The 16,806-nt window shown below is 35.2% G+C and overlaps 1 protein-coding gene across 5 annotated transcripts; it reads right to left on the bottom strand.

Annotated features, from left to right (window-relative positions):
* Nucleotides 1–821: 821 nt before the first annotated feature.
* ERMARD (ER membrane associated RNA degradation) lies at nt 822–16,806 on the bottom strand. Of its 5 annotated transcripts, none has more exons than XM_066178717.1 (18): nt 16,503–16,806; nt 15,455–15,623; nt 14,191–14,330; nt 13,592–13,693; nt 12,341–12,430; nt 11,814–11,911; nt 11,154–11,290; nt 9,734–9,848; nt 9,096–9,198; nt 8,620–8,649; nt 8,042–8,110; nt 7,115–7,285; nt 6,137–6,220; nt 5,302–5,381; nt 4,689–4,832; nt 2,976–3,185; nt 1,980–2,093; nt 822–1,410 (listed from the first exon to the last, which is right to left on the bottom strand). In XM_066178717.1, exons 2-18 carry the CDS (start codon nt 15,621–15,623, stop codon nt 1,251–1,253), a joined length of 2,016 nt encoding a protein of 671 aa, XP_066034814.1. In that variant the 5' UTR covers nt 16,503–16,806; the 3' UTR covers nt 822–1,250. The 5 variants fall into 5 exon arrangements, with proteins under 5 accessions (XP_066034814.1, XP_066034815.1, XP_066034816.1 ...); XM_066178718.1 differs by having other exon boundaries at nt 16,674–16,806; XM_066178719.1 differs by having other exon boundaries at nt 4,689–4,817; nt 16,503–16,805.

Here is a 16,806-nt window from a genome sequence, read left to right as displayed (position 1 = left end):
TGGCTTATACACTACATTAGATTAATGATTCTCTATTTCTAGATTTAATCTATTTTATCTAGTTCAAACTTCTTCACATAATTGAATTTCATGGCAACAAAAGAACCTTTGGGAAGACACAAAGCCGAATTTCAAATACATACAATATATTTCAAGAGTAGCACTAAGGAAGCAACATGATCGTAGTTTATATCCATCCCTCACACTGAATAAACCAAACTAGTAATTCTCTAGCTGTGATTTCCAGTCAAGAAACATTGCAAAGAAGCTTATTAAAATGTAACTTGAATCTTTAATCCTTTGTAGAGCTAAACATTCTCCAGACATTACCCTCTGCTTTTACTCTCCATAGGAGAAAGCAAATGGAGAGACAGTGGTGGTCCTCTGTGAATCTGTTCTTCAACCTATGCATTCCTTTAAAGTTCTACTGTTTGGTGATGAAAAAGGGAGAGAATTTATTTTGAAAAACTAAAATATTCAAATGAATATTGTGTACAATAAGAGGATAACTTTCTAAACCACACTGAATACGTGTCTGTAAGCATGTGCATGTGAGTGTTCATATTCATTCTGTATTAAATTAACTAACTAAATATGTATTGGAATGAGCAGATGAAATTAAACAAAATAAACACATACTGTGCAGAAGTATCCTTCTGCAGAAGTATCCATCCTGTCTCCTTTAAATCCTCATGTATATACAACTGGTTACTGAGTTACCAGCTCTGCCTCAGAGTTCAGAGCTAGATCAGACTATTTTACAACTAATAACAACCAGAGATGCCAATGAGCACTATTTTAAGCTAAAAGTTCATCGTTTCTTAACCTGTTGATCACAGTCTCTGACATAATAGCTGATGATTCCAAAGTCAAAAATTACGTTTCAGATTTTAAAATTTCCAGAGCTTTTATTCACACTTTTTTCTTAGGTATTTTTCAGTACAGTAGGAAATGAAAAAAATATAAAAATCAATGTACAAAATACAAGATATATTTACAGTAGAACTTGTATCATCCTGATTTAGTTCACAGTAAATCTTTTTCAGTGGATTTGACAAAGAACCCATTCTCTGGAAGCCTGATCATCCATCTCCAGAATCAGCAGCTACCCTCTGATAAAAAGAGTAAATTTTGCATCTAAAATTTGATAATGACTTATGAAGTTTGTCTTTGAATTAGATTTATGAAATATGAAGTCTCCATAACTGTTTAGATATAACAATGTCCAGACAATCATAAGCCCATTTAGTTCACGTTGCTAGGTGCCTTAACATTAGCTTTCTGTCACAGATTTTCCTTAGTTTTATCAAAGTACTCTTTGTAAGTTCCATTGTTTCATCCCACTTGTTTTTCTCAGGGCTTGTGTATGTCACCAAGTTCTCAGTGTACTGCAAGACTGACTTCAAAAACCTACAAGAAATAACATTAGAGAAAAACTCTTTTAAGGATTTAAAAAGAAAAAAAAAAGAAAAGAAAAAAAAGAGAGAAGAATATTGCAATGCCTGACTTAAAGCTGCAAACATCTTCAAGTTTCCAAATCTCCCTCAGGAGGATTGGACAATCAATACATTAATGTTTGCTCCAGTTTTGGAGAACCACTCCCTCCCTCTCACAGTAAGAAGGAATGATCTTCAGAACTGCAATTAACACCACCATAGAAAGAATACAATGGCCAAATGTGTGACAGTTTTCCCCAAACGGTTTCTTTTGCTTTCTTGGTCAAATATTTCACAATGTATGTGATATCCAACCAGCTGTTAATTAACACACAAGGGTTAAAGTCAGCAATATATTGAATGCAACTTTCATGTATTAACATTCTTTATCTACACTTCAACAAAGTTATTTTAGCTCCTGGATCAACATTGTCCAAGGTAAAATTATGACTATAATAATAAAAATTCTCTACAGTACAGATCACAAAGGAATTCAGGGGCAATTCCTATTTTCATAAAGTAAATTTATATTTATATACTCACCTTAGATACTGCTGATAATCAAAAGGATTCTTCTTACAAACTGAATGAACACTGACAAGTTCCAGAGAAATCAACAGTAGGATGAGCCGCAACACTGGAGATAAAAATTTAATGCTAGAAATAAAATAAAAATACTTAAATAAACAAACTAAAACCATTTTAAAAAGAAATCATTAATATTAAAAAAAATTAGTAAGACTTCTGCACCCAATCTAAATTGCTGGATATTGCAAAGCTGGGGGAAAAAAAACAGACTATGAATGTCCTTCAGCAAAAAGCAGTGCATATCCCAGAAAAGTAAAGAGACTGTAAACTGATAACAAGGGGGGGGGAAAGAAGGCAAATATCTAAGATTCCAAAGAAAAACCCACAAGCTCCCATTAGTCCATCGATAATAAATTACAGTTCAACTGAATCACAAATGTGTATCATCAGTTGTCAGATTAAGCTATGTTTCTTAAAAAATATGGGTAACATTTTTAGGAACACAACCTTGCCAGTAACACAGTACTTATAAAACTCTGGAGCCCCTATGATTAGGAAAAAATTAATGGAATATTAAAATCTCTTCTATCTATAAAGAGATTGACTCAGGTGTAATGATAAAAAGCAGTAAACTAAAGTAGGTAAAATCTTCAAATCAGTTAAACCTATTGCAGTCAGATAAAACCTGAATGGCATTTCTATACCTAAATAGGAAAAGCCAGAAACTAAAAAATTACAATCTAACATTCAAGTAATACTTAATTGGAAAGCTTGTAATTTACAGTGCCATAATCTAGCAATACCCCTTAAATTATTCTCCAATTTGAATTTTTTTTGTTATTTCAATATTGCTACTTAATAGAAATCTGGTTGACACTTGACTCTGAAATGGTTAAAAAGAACACTGTTGACTTTAAACTCCCAAGTGAACCCACTGAAAGGCAGCAACAGCAGCATGCAGCCATTCTCTCATAAACCTAACCACAGAGTAAAGCAAAACCAGCAGCCCACCTGTTCAGCATCCGTCGATAGTTGTGCCTCTGGCGAGAACGCAGAGTCTTCTTAACCCACTGCGTGTACCTCAGCCCAGCGCCGGCAATAACCTGCTGGGACACTTGATGGCACTGCGCGCTTATTCTGCGGAGCACCGCCACTACTTCCAGGACAGGTCGTGGTGAATACAGCGTGCAAATGCGTGTATCACAAAGTTCCACCAGCAGCCTCCAAAACAGGAAGGGATTTTTAACGTCAATCTTTTGTTAGCTGGATTTAACATAGGATACATTTCATATTAAGTGCGGTTTGACTCATAATGCTTTAATTCAGAAAACCTGGAAACAAACTGCCCTTACCTCATGAGTGAAAAAAACCCCAAGGATCTATGAAGAAGGAGTAGTGATTGTGTTTTCTATCATTTTATTGAATATAAATGCAAAACTGATTATGATGAATATGTTTCCCATTTCAGATCAAAGAAACACAACCACAATAAACAAAACTGCGTGGCTGAAATGATACACTGAACACATCAAATCACAGCAGGGCTGTGGTTGAAGCCTCCCACCAAAGCTCAACTCACATTGAATTAACACCCACCATAATAAAACTCATTGAAACAAATGCTAGTAATTAGCATTCCCATTAGTGTGTGGTCTTTCTTCTGGGCAGAACAAGAAACAGACTTAACATTGCGTAAAATGCAGGTGGTGAGGCCATTTTTTTAATCAACACCACACCAGATCATGCTTTGTTAAAGCACACAAATATCTTCCTGCTGTCATATCTGCTACACCAGTGTGTCGCACATCACTTTAAAACACTCTGTTCTTATAGAAAGTGTTTCTTAATCTCCCACATGCTCAGTTTATCCCTGAGATAGTAAAACATTAAAAACATTAACAACCTGAAGTGATAGAGGCAGAAAACTCAAAGAATAAGGTTTAACACATCAATAATTAGGCTTCTTTCTTCCAAATGATAAATTTGCAGGTTGGTGGGTAGGAAGCAGAAGACCCACATGTTACATAAGTAAAGCAAAAGGTAGAATTCTCTTTGCTCTATGCTGCCCATGCCTAACGGGTTTGATTAGGAATGTTTTGTTCCAACATATTCATTCAGTTGTGGGACTCTTAAGGCTGCTCTAAGAGAGGCAATTAAAAGTCAAATTATTTTGGTCATTATTCCAAGTCAGACATAATTAGAACTAACTTACCTCCAAGTCTGACACCAAGCATAACAAGATATTTTCTCTTTCTGAATCTTGATATTAAAGCATGAAGAATAGAGTTACATAGCCATTTTACATTACATTACCTATTGCCACTTTGAACGCCACACACAACTGTGACACTAAGCACATTAAAATGAATTTCAGATGCAGTTTTAGCACAAACCAGACTAAAACCAACATAAGCTAGTAAGTACACAAATATTTAAAATATTTTGCTTTTGTGGTCTGAAAGAAAACGTAATTTTTCCAGGCTAATTTCCAAGTAAAATCTCTATTGTAATTCCAAAATGTAGCATGTCTCATCCTTACTTTGAAGATGATGTTCAGCTGCAATCCTAAAATTTTCAGATTAAGTCAGCAGCAACACTAGAAAATTGCATACAACATTTCAAGCATTTCTCTGCAAACAGGGAAGGATAACTCAGGTTTGAGAGTTCTTTCACTGGGCTGCAAGTAGAAGCTGACAGTGGGAACCAGGAAGGCATCAAACTCACCTCTCTGTCAGGATGCTATTGATAAGATCATCTGAACTGCAGCAATTCTGGGGCATATAATGCTGCAACTGAGATATAATTTCAGATATCATTGAAATTAAAGTATCAGCTTCAGCATTTCCTTCCAACCTTAAAAACAAGAGTCTAAAATAAGATGTGAGATTATAAAATTGTTTAGTAGTCATTAATACTTAAATGGCATAGATCAAGATGGATTTTTTTGCATAGCAGTGTATTCAGTGTCCACTCTTACACTCTAAAATAATTTCTTTTCCCTCTATTTCACAAGCATGATTCTCTTTCTCCAGCTAAAGCAACCTTCTCTCAGTGTCAGCAATCTTTAGAACCCCTCTTAATCCTCCATTCATAAAAAACCTACAGTATACTGATTACATGACAGATGCATTAAATTTCCTTCTCTCAGTTCTAAACAAATACAATATCTTCCAGTGATATTATTAATAACTTCCTCCTTTTCAAATAACAATAAAATGCTACATTCTTTTTCTAACTAATACCTCATATAAAGTTTCCCAGTATTTACCAAGTCCTTTCCAGAATAAGGAATTATTTGCTGTTTTATGTCTGGTGATCTTATGCAGCACATACATACCCTTTAATCTTTTGTACTTGTTCCTCAGGCACTGTTGGCAATTCAGCCCATAAATGGATGCTCTCCATACATTCCAGCACCTCAAAAACATATAATGAAAAATGTTTTGTAAAGTATAGACTTTGACATGCTTTTCTTAGTGGCCTATTTAGAAAAAAACAGCAACAGGCAGTAAGTTATTTGTTCACTAGTCATAATTGTGTAAACCAATCTCATTAGTTAAGGTTTAGGTTAGTGCAAAAAGTCTGAATGTACACTTCCATGCTAAAACATTATCTAATAAACTAATTTACTATTCTATGGGCGTTTTAACATAAAAAATAACATGACTTTTGTAACACACTGTTTAATGCTGTTGAAAAGTAAATTAACTAAGTATATCTACTGCAATCTCAAATCAACAGAGGAACATCCTCAAGCAGTTCATTAAACTGATTGACAGAGTTGGAAATATGCCATTTGAAAGCAGATTTTGCTACCATGACAGAATCTTAATCAGCTGGTTGTCAAACAGTAAAAAAACTTAGTAATAGCCTAATCCAAGATTCCTGGAGACAGGACCTAGCAGCGTTCCTGACATAAAATGTATAAGGAGATTGAGAAAACTACAGAAAAGCAAACTCTCATTTAGTGATCTAAAACACAAAGATGGTATCAATTGCATTAACAGGAGTGTTTGCAATTATATCTCATTCTAGCAAAAAAAAAAAAAAAAAAAAAAAAAAAAAGTAATGTTTGAACTGTTTTTTAGGACAACCAAAGCATGAAGAATTTGATAATTTTGAGGATTCACAATTTTAAGGACCACAGTGCTTTCACAGATGGAAGCACCTACCTGTTTCTTGAGTCGGGAAATTGGATGAAATCGAGATCGGTAGCAACTTGCACAGTTCATCAGTGGTTTAATGACCATGTGTTCCTGATGTGCAAGATCACAGACAATACACAACAGTTGCTCTAAGCTCTCCTAATCATATGCAGACCTAGACTTACACTTCATTTTATGCATGCCACCTATAGCACTGATGTCAATAAACACTTCTTTCAGTCCTTAGACATTTGGAAGTAATCAGGACAGTGAGTGGTTAAAGCTTAATTTCACATATTTTAACGATGAAACCTGACAGCAGCTGACAGAAAAGCAACCAAGTATTCTCTTCATGCAGCAGCGTGCAATAAATCTTCAGAAACTAAAAAAGAGCTGCAACTAATAAATGGAAGGTTTATCTCACAGTTTGCTGTGTGATATTGAAAGAAGTAATTCCAAATATAAACAGGAAACTAGGGAGAGCAAACACAATAATTGCTAATGTTGACAAACATAGTGCTAGGCAAAAAGTGTTTTCAAATTCATAGTGTAAGTATAAATATGAGCAACATCTCCATCAGCAAGGCACTATTATTTACAGTGTTTCAGGAAAAGAAAATCTCGCATACCTCGCTGGGTGAGCTACAGATATTCTACAAACCTGTCAGATAATTCTGCAGATAAACAGGCTAGTTCATCAATACAATTTGACAAAATTAAGTGGAATCATTATAATTTAGGGATCAACCTTGTGAATAAGGACTGGTTAAGCCAACAAATAAGGGTACAGCAAGAAAAGGTAGCAGTTTGGAAAAGTTTCTGAACTTATTTCAACAGAAAACTATGCAAAAACGTACTTTTCACGATTTTTTACTAGAAGGAATATTTCATTTGAACAAAAAGCAGTTGTCAAGAAAGATTCAGTCATAAAACTCTATCTAAAATCATACTTGGTATCCTAAATAACTGAAAAAAATCTTCTGAGAATAAAATATTGGTCCCTACCTTAAGAGAAAACATATCCTCATCTGAGAATCTGCAGAGAATAGTAATAGCAAATCCAACTATCTGGTTAGCCAGTTGTCTGGGAAATGTTTCTAGATTGATCTCTCCATGGCTTAAACGATCTCTTATACGTGGGCCCTCCTGGTGGTTCAAGAAATCCCAAAGGAAGTCCTGTGGAAACACACACCACCTATACAGAATTCTATTTTATGTGTATTCACAGAGAATTGAATATATTCAGTGTGCAGAATATCTCTGAAAGACAAGTATGTGACCACGTCTATATTTGAGACATTCAGAAGAAAAAACAGTCCAAACTATACTTACAACACACATTCTATACTGTGACAGCTAACAACAGATTTCCTTATGCTTTGTGTCCCAGGACTTTCACAGCCCCATTGCCTCTGGCAACAGGACAGTAACCTCATATCTCCCCTACACTCTCAAAAGACCTCTAAATTCAGCACCCCTAGTTTTCCTGTTCACAATTTGTTTGGGTAGTAAGATGCAGAATGTGCTCTGGTAGGTTTGAGCCACATTTTTGTGCTGTCTGCCCAGACAACGTAAGGCATATCCCATAAGCAATCAGAACTAAGTTTTGAAATTGCTCTGTATAAGGCATGAGTTCTTCTCCTGCTCCATTCAGCTGAACTTCAGAAGTCTAAAGACAAATATCTCTGAGACACTTATATTTCAGAAAGAAATCTAGTCCCATATCCTAATGCAATATAGGTTGTCGGATATGACTTTGTATCCTTCACAATAAAAAAGGCTAAGCTTCTAAGGTTCTAAGGTTCTAAACTGCTGGACATAACCTGTATGAAGTAAGTGAGTATTAGGCATATCATAAAGATTCTTACTAAGTGAAATAAACAAACAAAACACAACAACAACAAAACCCCAGAAAACTTTCAAAGCACTTGCCATGGCAGGCTCCTCAAGAATTACAGGTAGCTGGTTGACTTCTTCATTGTCCAAATGCTTTGTTAGCATCTAGAAGAAAAAGTAATATGAATAAAAACTTATTAAATTATTGAGGACCATATAATCAAAGAAGAAACAACATCTAAAGTAGTTTTCCTAATCTGATGTGATTACTCCTGCCACTCTAGAATCATGATGTCTAATTATTACTGACAAACAATTTGAAATAATCCAATCAACTTCTAAAACTGAGGATTTATGCTGGCAATATTTATTTGTATTTATTTTGAATAACTGAACCTAGGAAAAATAGCAGAGTTTTTGTTTCTGTGGAGTGATGAATTTCAAGATAAAAATATTTAATAAGAAATAGTCTGTTCATTAGAATTTGTGTTAATTTTGATGTTTTCTGGAGCATTCCAAATTTAAAGTGTTTACTGTCCATCATCTTTTATTTGGAAAAAAGTTAGAAATAAAGCCATATTCAACAAAAGAAAGTGCATTCTTAACTCCAGTAATGAGAAACATGCATGATTTAAATTCTGACACTGATACATATTTTTAAAAAATCACAGTACCTCATCAAAAGTGGTGTAGAGAGCAGAAGACTAGAACAAAACAAAAATAATATTATTTGGTTTTCAAACAAAATCAATTAACTACGCATGTATATAAAAGTTTAGTTTATTTATTTGCATGAGATACCAGAGGTGCATGAATAGCAAAGTAGTCCCCTTATGAAGGAAAAAAGGGACTTGGGGATTTTGTGCTGAGTTTTTAAAAACAAATAGATTATGTCCTGGTTTTCACCCTACACTATTGTTTCTCAACACTAATCTTCCACTACTTTTTCAGTCCTTTTCAGAGGCAGACATTTTAAAAAAAATTAAAGGCATTCATGAATCTCAGCTGGAGATCTGTAAATAATGCTCCAAGGTAGATTGAAATTTTGTGGGGTAAATCTGTAAATGGCTATAGACAATACCCTTCTAGAATAACTCTTTTATAAATATTGCAAGCACTAAATCATAACTGACTTTAGACAAAAGTTTACCTCTGCTGTTAGCAATCGATTTGGACATTTATTAGATGTAGTGAAGAGCAATCTAAGTCCAACTTCCAGCTGAGGAAGTAACAGAATCACGCTGTCAGCATACCTGAAAAAGTAATAGATATCCAAAGGGTGTTTTTCTTCCTGATAAATGAAACCATTTCAGAGTTACAGTCTCAGGCCAAACAACCCTGACAAAGTTCCTTTGTAATGCACTTTGCAAACAAACAACACATGATTACCAGTGCAAAACAGAAACTGACCACTGAATTCAAGCTCAGAGACATGAATAACACAATAAGATGGAGCATGGGAGAGGAAAACAAAAAATACACTTTCTTCCAATACTCAAAATATGTGTGATTTAACACATGAAGATTTATTTCCACTTGCTTTGGAAATCTCTCCTTTTTTACTACATCTCCCATAGCTCTTTTTGGGCTTCAAAATATAGTTTATAATCTTAGTTGGCACAAAACAAAGTCATTACTCAACAAATTTCCAAGAGATCACCATAACAAAGCACAACTATATGCTGTGAAGTAATTTAGTACAAAGTCTTGGAATCTGCAAATGCAGACATAAAAATACAGAATATGTTCTTTTTAGATTCTGCTAAAAATAATTTTTAAAAATCTTACCTGCTTTGCTTGAAAGCTGTTAAAGCTGAGATCCAAAATGGTAACATAATTTTTAATACAAAACTGGACAGTTTCACAAGTTCTTCAGCTATGGAAAGTATTTCGTTATTAAGATCTGCAAGTTAAGAAACCAACATTGAAAAATTACATATAATCTAAACTTCACTAATGGATTTTAAATACTTCATTAAAAATATGATATTATTTTAACATTTGTAAAGGGATATTTTTTATCCAATTTATTTTATCCAATTTATTTAAAATACGGCCACAAGAGTAGCCATATTTAAGACCAGAAATTAAATATGTAAGATTGCATTTGTGGTGATAATATAAAATTACAGAGTAAAACCAGTTTAAAAAGTCATGTCTGCGTTTTATTGAAAGGCTACATAGCAGCTGGACGCAGCTTCAGTTGAGTCATTCTCTACCTACTTCAGATAGTTTAAAAAAATATAATATAAATGAATCATTTCTATTCAGCCAGAATCAGTACAGTAGTATTAACATTTGAATATGAGCACACTGCTCCTATTTTATCAATTTTCTGTGTTGAAAAGATACCATAATGAATTAACACTTCATACTTCAGTGCTACCACGTAATGAAACCCACACTTATAAATTCACATTATAAATGTCTTATCCAAGAGAAAGCTTAAAATGGTAAATGAAACTTGATTGCAGTAGGTGTTTTTTCAAAGCTAATAGGATTTATACTACATAATTATTGGAATGTTATCAGCTTGATTTGCTTCCCAAAAGCCCTGTCTCAATTTCTCGGACAGATGTTCTACTGTTTATGTAGCACAAATTGACCACTATCACCATTGACACCAAGATTCTCTATATGCTGTTACTGCTTTAAAATAGCAGGAATAAGCTAAATAAGGTCTGTGGTCAGGGAGAAGATTTTAATCTGACACTTCAAATCCTTCCCTGAAAAAAGCATTAGTGTAGTGAAGATGTGTCACCACTTTTTACTCTGTTTCAACACTACCTTCCCTATAAGACTCAGGGCACTCCTGCTGGGACCCTTACAGCTGGGACCCACTGATTCTGAAAAAAGTTAGATTTCATAAAGGCAAACTAGATGACTGTTACAAGAAAGTAACTCTCATGATCAAAAAAAATGTAACATACAGTTGAATTCCTTTAGAAGCAACCATATTTCATGTTTCAATTAGTTACAGTTATTTTAGAATGCAGTAGTTTTTTACTCAATAGTCAGTGAACTGTCTGCATATTAAGAAGTTGCCCTACAAGCATGATTGGTTCATCTAATGATGGTGTATACAGATACATTAGTTAAGATTTAATCTTGAACTCTGGAAAATGCATTATTTTCAACAGCACTTTTGGACAAGGGAACAAAAGCAAATACAGGAAAACAAAAAATTTTCTAGTGGTTAAACACTTGCCTGGAAATGCATCAAACTCCTCTAAGCTAATGAAGATCACATAAGGTCGATGTACTAAAACACCTTCAGTTTGCAGAAGATAAGTCTGTAACAACTGACCCAATCCTGCAGTTAAAAAAAGCAGCATAGCACAGTATCTAGGGAGAATACCACAATATATTAGAAAAGCTCATACAAAGAAATCTTTTGCAAAGAACCAGCATTTGTGAGTTAGGAACAAAGGGGTTTTTTAAAAAAAACACCCAGAATGTACATTCCTCATCTAAGTAGGGGCACTTAATAATTAATTGCATTCACAAACATTAAAAAAAAATAAAATAGTAGAAGCAGAAAAAAAGCATCACTGTGTTCTACACTGGCTGCTGTTGCTCCTCCTACTCCATTCCTCTGTCTTTTGTTCCAAGTTACTCCTCACTGCCCCAACTTAAAAAAAAAAAATTAAACTTTCTTGTTTTCCCTAATAGTACAAAACCTGCTGGACCTAATATTGGCCAGGTTTGTAATGGCTGAAGTATTCTATGGAAATCCATTTCTAAAATAAGCAGAAACAGCGAGGGAATTTTTTTTTTTCCATAATAGAAGTGAGTTTTATTAGTCACTTTCCAAGAACTCAAAAGTCTGACTTGTAAGAAAAGGAGTGTTTTTTTCCTGGTAACTTACTTGGCAGGGATTTCTTGTGGTGATGCAAACCCATGCCACAAAACATTACGAAGGTTCAGACCATGCGGAGATCCAATGAATACCCTCAGTACATCCATCTAATTAATAAAAAAAGTAATTACTGCATGAAGAAATAGATTATTTTTTGCTTTTATAACCCTTCTTACTTTTATTATCTTTCCCTGGAAGAAAAGTTCAGAAGTTACTGAGAAACTACAATGTCTACTGTCAAGATGACTGGCCACCACTTGTTACCGTAACAGAAATCATTATTTACAATTCCCAGTATTCTCTGATGAAGAATCTTTCATCTTATTTGTACAGGATATAGAATATAATATGGGAAGAATCAAACTAGTTATTAGATATCCTGAACAGTTATGACAGGCAAACAAATGAGATCAAGTTTAGCTCTTACTTCTTGTAGTATAAATCCAGTGTAACTTAGTGCAAATTAACACAAGGTACATTTAGTAGGAAGAAAATCAGCTCAGTAGTTACTCTTTATTTCAAAACTATATACTTACTACAGCTTGTCCAAAGACATCTGCAAGCTGCTCAGATGCAAGCAAGTCTCTTAGAAGGAAAGGACAATCGTTACTCTTAAGTAAATACACCTATTAAGAAAAAAGAGCAGAAAAGATAATAAATAATTTAGTATAGTCCTTTGTATTTCAAACATATACCTTGACTATTTTACCCAATAACCACTTTCATTATTGTAAAAACACTAATCAAACAAAACCCACCAAATCCTTAAAAAGACTTTAAATTCTGTAATTTCATGAAAAATTAAAATTTATTAAACATATCAGGAAAGAGAGGATATTTTACTTGATGTGACCAAAGTTGTGACCATAGTTTTCACAGGGTCTGTACATATACTGCTTTTCTCTTCCAAAAAATCCCACAAAAACCAGTAAGGCACAACAAGAACACATAATTAAGGGAATAAGCTCTACCAAGGACAACGTATTTTGTTCTTACAAGACAAATTTATAGGGTGTGTCACTGTGAAAGGGAGGAGACCTGTGGTTCTTCTTCTGATTCTTTAAACTAGATTTTGTTCTTGTTGGACAATCTTAGCATCTCAAGTTTCAGCTGCTATCACACATTCCATTCTTAGTACTCTCCCTGACATTTTTTTCCAATCTTTGGTGATTTGCTTTACGGCAAAATTTACCTCGCCCCACACCTGGGCAAAGTGGTTTGTAAGTGAGCCCATTGCTCTTTCTCTGACATTTTCTTCTCCAGAACTCCTCATAGGTATTGAACAACTAGCCATTTTAACTTACATGGCTGTAAAACAGCCCAGCAGCAAAAACTGTTTAAGTAGCTATTTTTCCCTTCTCCCTAGGAAAGAAGTTACCCAGCAGCCTGTTTTTCCAGCTGCATGCCACCCTAACAGAAGTCAATACACTATCAGATCTTCTGTGGCAGCAATGCTGCCCCACTTCAGCTAAATAAATCACACTGATAAAGACCTACTATATGTACACTGATAAATCAAACTCTTCTCTTTCCTAATTAAATTGGTGAGTAACAGCACTCACACAAGCAACTCTACAAGCACTAGTGAAGGAGCCCCACATATGTTTCCTTTAGCACAACAGGATCCAGGAAAGAACCAAACTGTCCAACTCAAAATGCATGTGGGCTATTAGTGTACTACTACACTACAGGGCAATATCACTTTTTTCAATGTACAGTTAAATCCAAGAGCTCATCCCTATCTTATAAAGCCAAATCTGCAATAGACTACCCACGCTGGCACTTACATCACCCAAGGCTCGCTCCAAGCAAGATGTCAGTTTCATTAAGCCAAGAGCAACTTCTGTCGCTTGTGCGTATTGTAAAACATCAAACACTTCAAGAAATACCTGCATGATGGGGGAGAGGAAGAGTGTTGTGTTCAATATTCAGAAGTTAAGATCACATTGCCAAAAGCACAGAGAAACTTAAATATTCCTCTGTGATAGTTGCTATGCAAATGTAGAAAGAAAACCATGTGAAAGAAATGAAAGTGTAGATGCCTGGAGAGAAATTTCCCTAGAGTACCTCTTAGTATCTAGTGCTTTACATCTTTAAAGTTATCCATAATAACTTCACAAGGTAAAACTTGGTATTAAGCACAGATTATTAGAAAAACAAAATCTTACAAACTAATGTTAGAACAGGCCCAAAGCTCCTCATGTTGTCTAACACAAAGTCTAATTAGAAAGTCGGAAAAATTACAAGCAACCATTTATCAGAGAAGGACAATTAGTTACATATTCTAAGCATTTTGGTACATGGTTATCTCATCTGTGTTCTCACATTAAACTTCCACAAAGGGTTCAGGTGCCAAAATACAAACTGTTAACAGAAATTTCCATACCTCTGTGCAGTTTGTCCAGTGGAACCATGATGCATACTGAAGGACAAATTGCTCCTTGGTCAGAGATTTGAAATACAAATTAACAGATTCACATACAGGTCCTAACAATCGTATGCTTTTGATATAATCCACGCTTTGATCTTAAATTGAAAAACAGAAGGTGATTAGGGTACCAACCTTCCTGAAGGTCTAATATTTTCAGACTTACTAGGGATAAAACCTGCTACAGTTTGCGTACATATTTAGAACAGACAATTTTATCCTATTTTAACACAACCAATACAATACAATTTACTGTCCAAAACACCACGCAGAAAAGGTATAGAAAAGTAAAACTGCAGTGCAAAACCAGGTAAGACCAAGTGTCTCCGCTGAAGAGAGAGAGAAAAAAAACCTAAAAACCACAAAAATTCTAGCCCAACAAAAACTTAACCCAAGAAAATACGGAAGTAAATAGGATCATTATGTTCTGCTTTTGTTGAAATGTGAATTATCTACTAAAATTTCTATAGAAATTCCATATATCAAGCTGGAAGCTAGTGCAGGCTCAGCGGGAGTCAAATTGCACCACTTACAGCCTTTGACGAAGGCAGATGGATGTGGTACCTTACAGAGTGGTATCACTGCTTCTTTCTCGTGGGACATTTTTTATAGGAAAATAAATTCTTCTGGTTTACTGAAACATATTTTTACCACCTCCAAAAATTAATAACAGAGCTTGCATGATGCAACTTGGAAAATTAAAATTCAATGAATTCATCAGGACATAAATACTTTGTTTTGGTTAAAAAACAACTATAAACTATTCCACATAGAAGGGAAACAAGACCGTACTTCTGTACAACCTCAAGTTGGGAAACACAAACAGTAGCAACAGTAGCAATATTGATGGCTCCAGACTTTTAAATTTACTGCAAAAGGAATATAAAGAACAGAGAACAAGGCAATTATGGGGTTGGAGAGAAGCAGAACTGAAACCATTATGTTACAGGCACGTTAAGCTGGGACCAAGATGAAGGCAAAGTAGGAGCTACTTAGGTAGCACAGATTACATGAACCTTAGGAGCCAGCAAAAGCCAAATACCAACTGCAGATGAAAAATTTAAAGCTCTTTGTAGATAAGAACTCTACACACTCAAATCTGCAGCAGAGCTAATGCTGTACTGTAACAGACTGTAACAACTCAGTTAGGATTGTTATGAACTGTACGGAAATTCTGCATCAGTCTTAAATGCATCAACTACTATAGCAGGTAAACACCAACCTGATTCAAGGTAACACACATGCTCTGTAATAGCTTGCCAACATACTTCCCCGTTTCCAGATAAAATATAATTAATATCACAGGTGTCTGTCTTCTCAAATCCAAGTTTGCATATTGCATAATGCACAGGTGGAGAAAGGCAAGTAGTGACCGAGTCTGGCAATGCCATCTGGAACAAACACACACACACACAATGAATCCTTGTATCAAGAAAGCACAAAGAAACAAACAAACAAAAAAATTAAAACATACCCATAAGCACAGCTACATGGACAGTAATACAGCATCTGTAAACAAGCTGTTTGGGTTTGCAATGCAGATTTCATCCACCCATGTGAGGAAAGAAACTCTCAAGCAGAATCACCTTTGTAAAACTGTGGGAAAGCATTGTTCTTTCAGGTCAAGAGGTCAGGAAGGTGTATTTCAGAATGGTTATTTCAGAATGGTTATATCTACTGAAACCATGACAAGATAGACTGAAGCAAAATATCCTAGTTTATATATAAACGTTCTGCCTAATCTCTGAGCTTGCAGAGAAACTGATGCTAGTTCAAGTAAACCAAGAGCATCAGCCCTTACAACCAGCAAGATCCTTGAAGGAAGGCAGGGGAAGAACACGTGAATTCTGTAGCAATTTTAGTGCAATTCAAACATTCATGCTATTTCCACATTAATCAAAACAGAAAAATGGACTGATTCAGAAGCACAAATTTAAATTTTAAAAAAATTGTACAGTTAAACCCCCCATATTAACAAGAATGAAAATTCTTATGATTTTGTAAAAAAAAAGTCACATTTCACTAATCAGACAGACAAAAATTTGTTTGATAATGAACTGTCAGAACTAATAATAATGAAAATATGCCATTAAAGTTAAATTAAAATCATTTTTTTCTTCTCTAATTAGGTGGCAGAGCTGACCCTCATATAAGTAATTTCTGAATTCATGGCTTCAAGGAGAGAGGAAATATTTATTTAGCTATCAGCACTGAGCAAGGGTAACAGTTCCCATCGGAAACCGCTATAAGTTGTCATCTGGAGTACCTACCTGCTCTTTAAAGAAAAAGATATTTTAAAATCTACAATGTTCCTGAGACATAGCATTCAGTCCATCTTAATTTGTGTCTCTTGCCCTTCCCGTTCGCCGTTTCACTGTCAGGGACAGGCGGCCAGAGCAAAACCTGCACGATCGCTGCCACCCTTTATTGCTATTTCTTACGTAAAACGGGCCAGGCACGGGGCAGGGCGGTGACCTTCGCACGGAGAGCGGGTCACCGAGCCCCGGGCTGGCACTGGCAGGAGCAGGGCAGGGCCATCCCGTTCCCTCCCCGCCGCGCCGCCCGCGGGCCGCA

The sequence above is a fragment of the Chamaea fasciata genome, unplaced genomic scaffold, assembly GCF_029207755.1.
Source record: "Chamaea fasciata isolate MVZ Bird 193981 ecotype frontalis unplaced genomic scaffold, bChaFas1.0.hap1 SCAF_3, whole genome shotgun sequence".
Classification (NCBI taxonomy): domain Eukaryota; kingdom Metazoa; phylum Chordata; class Aves; order Passeriformes; family Sylviidae; genus Chamaea; species Chamaea fasciata.
This window is presented reverse-complemented; position numbering and strand designations above follow the sequence as displayed.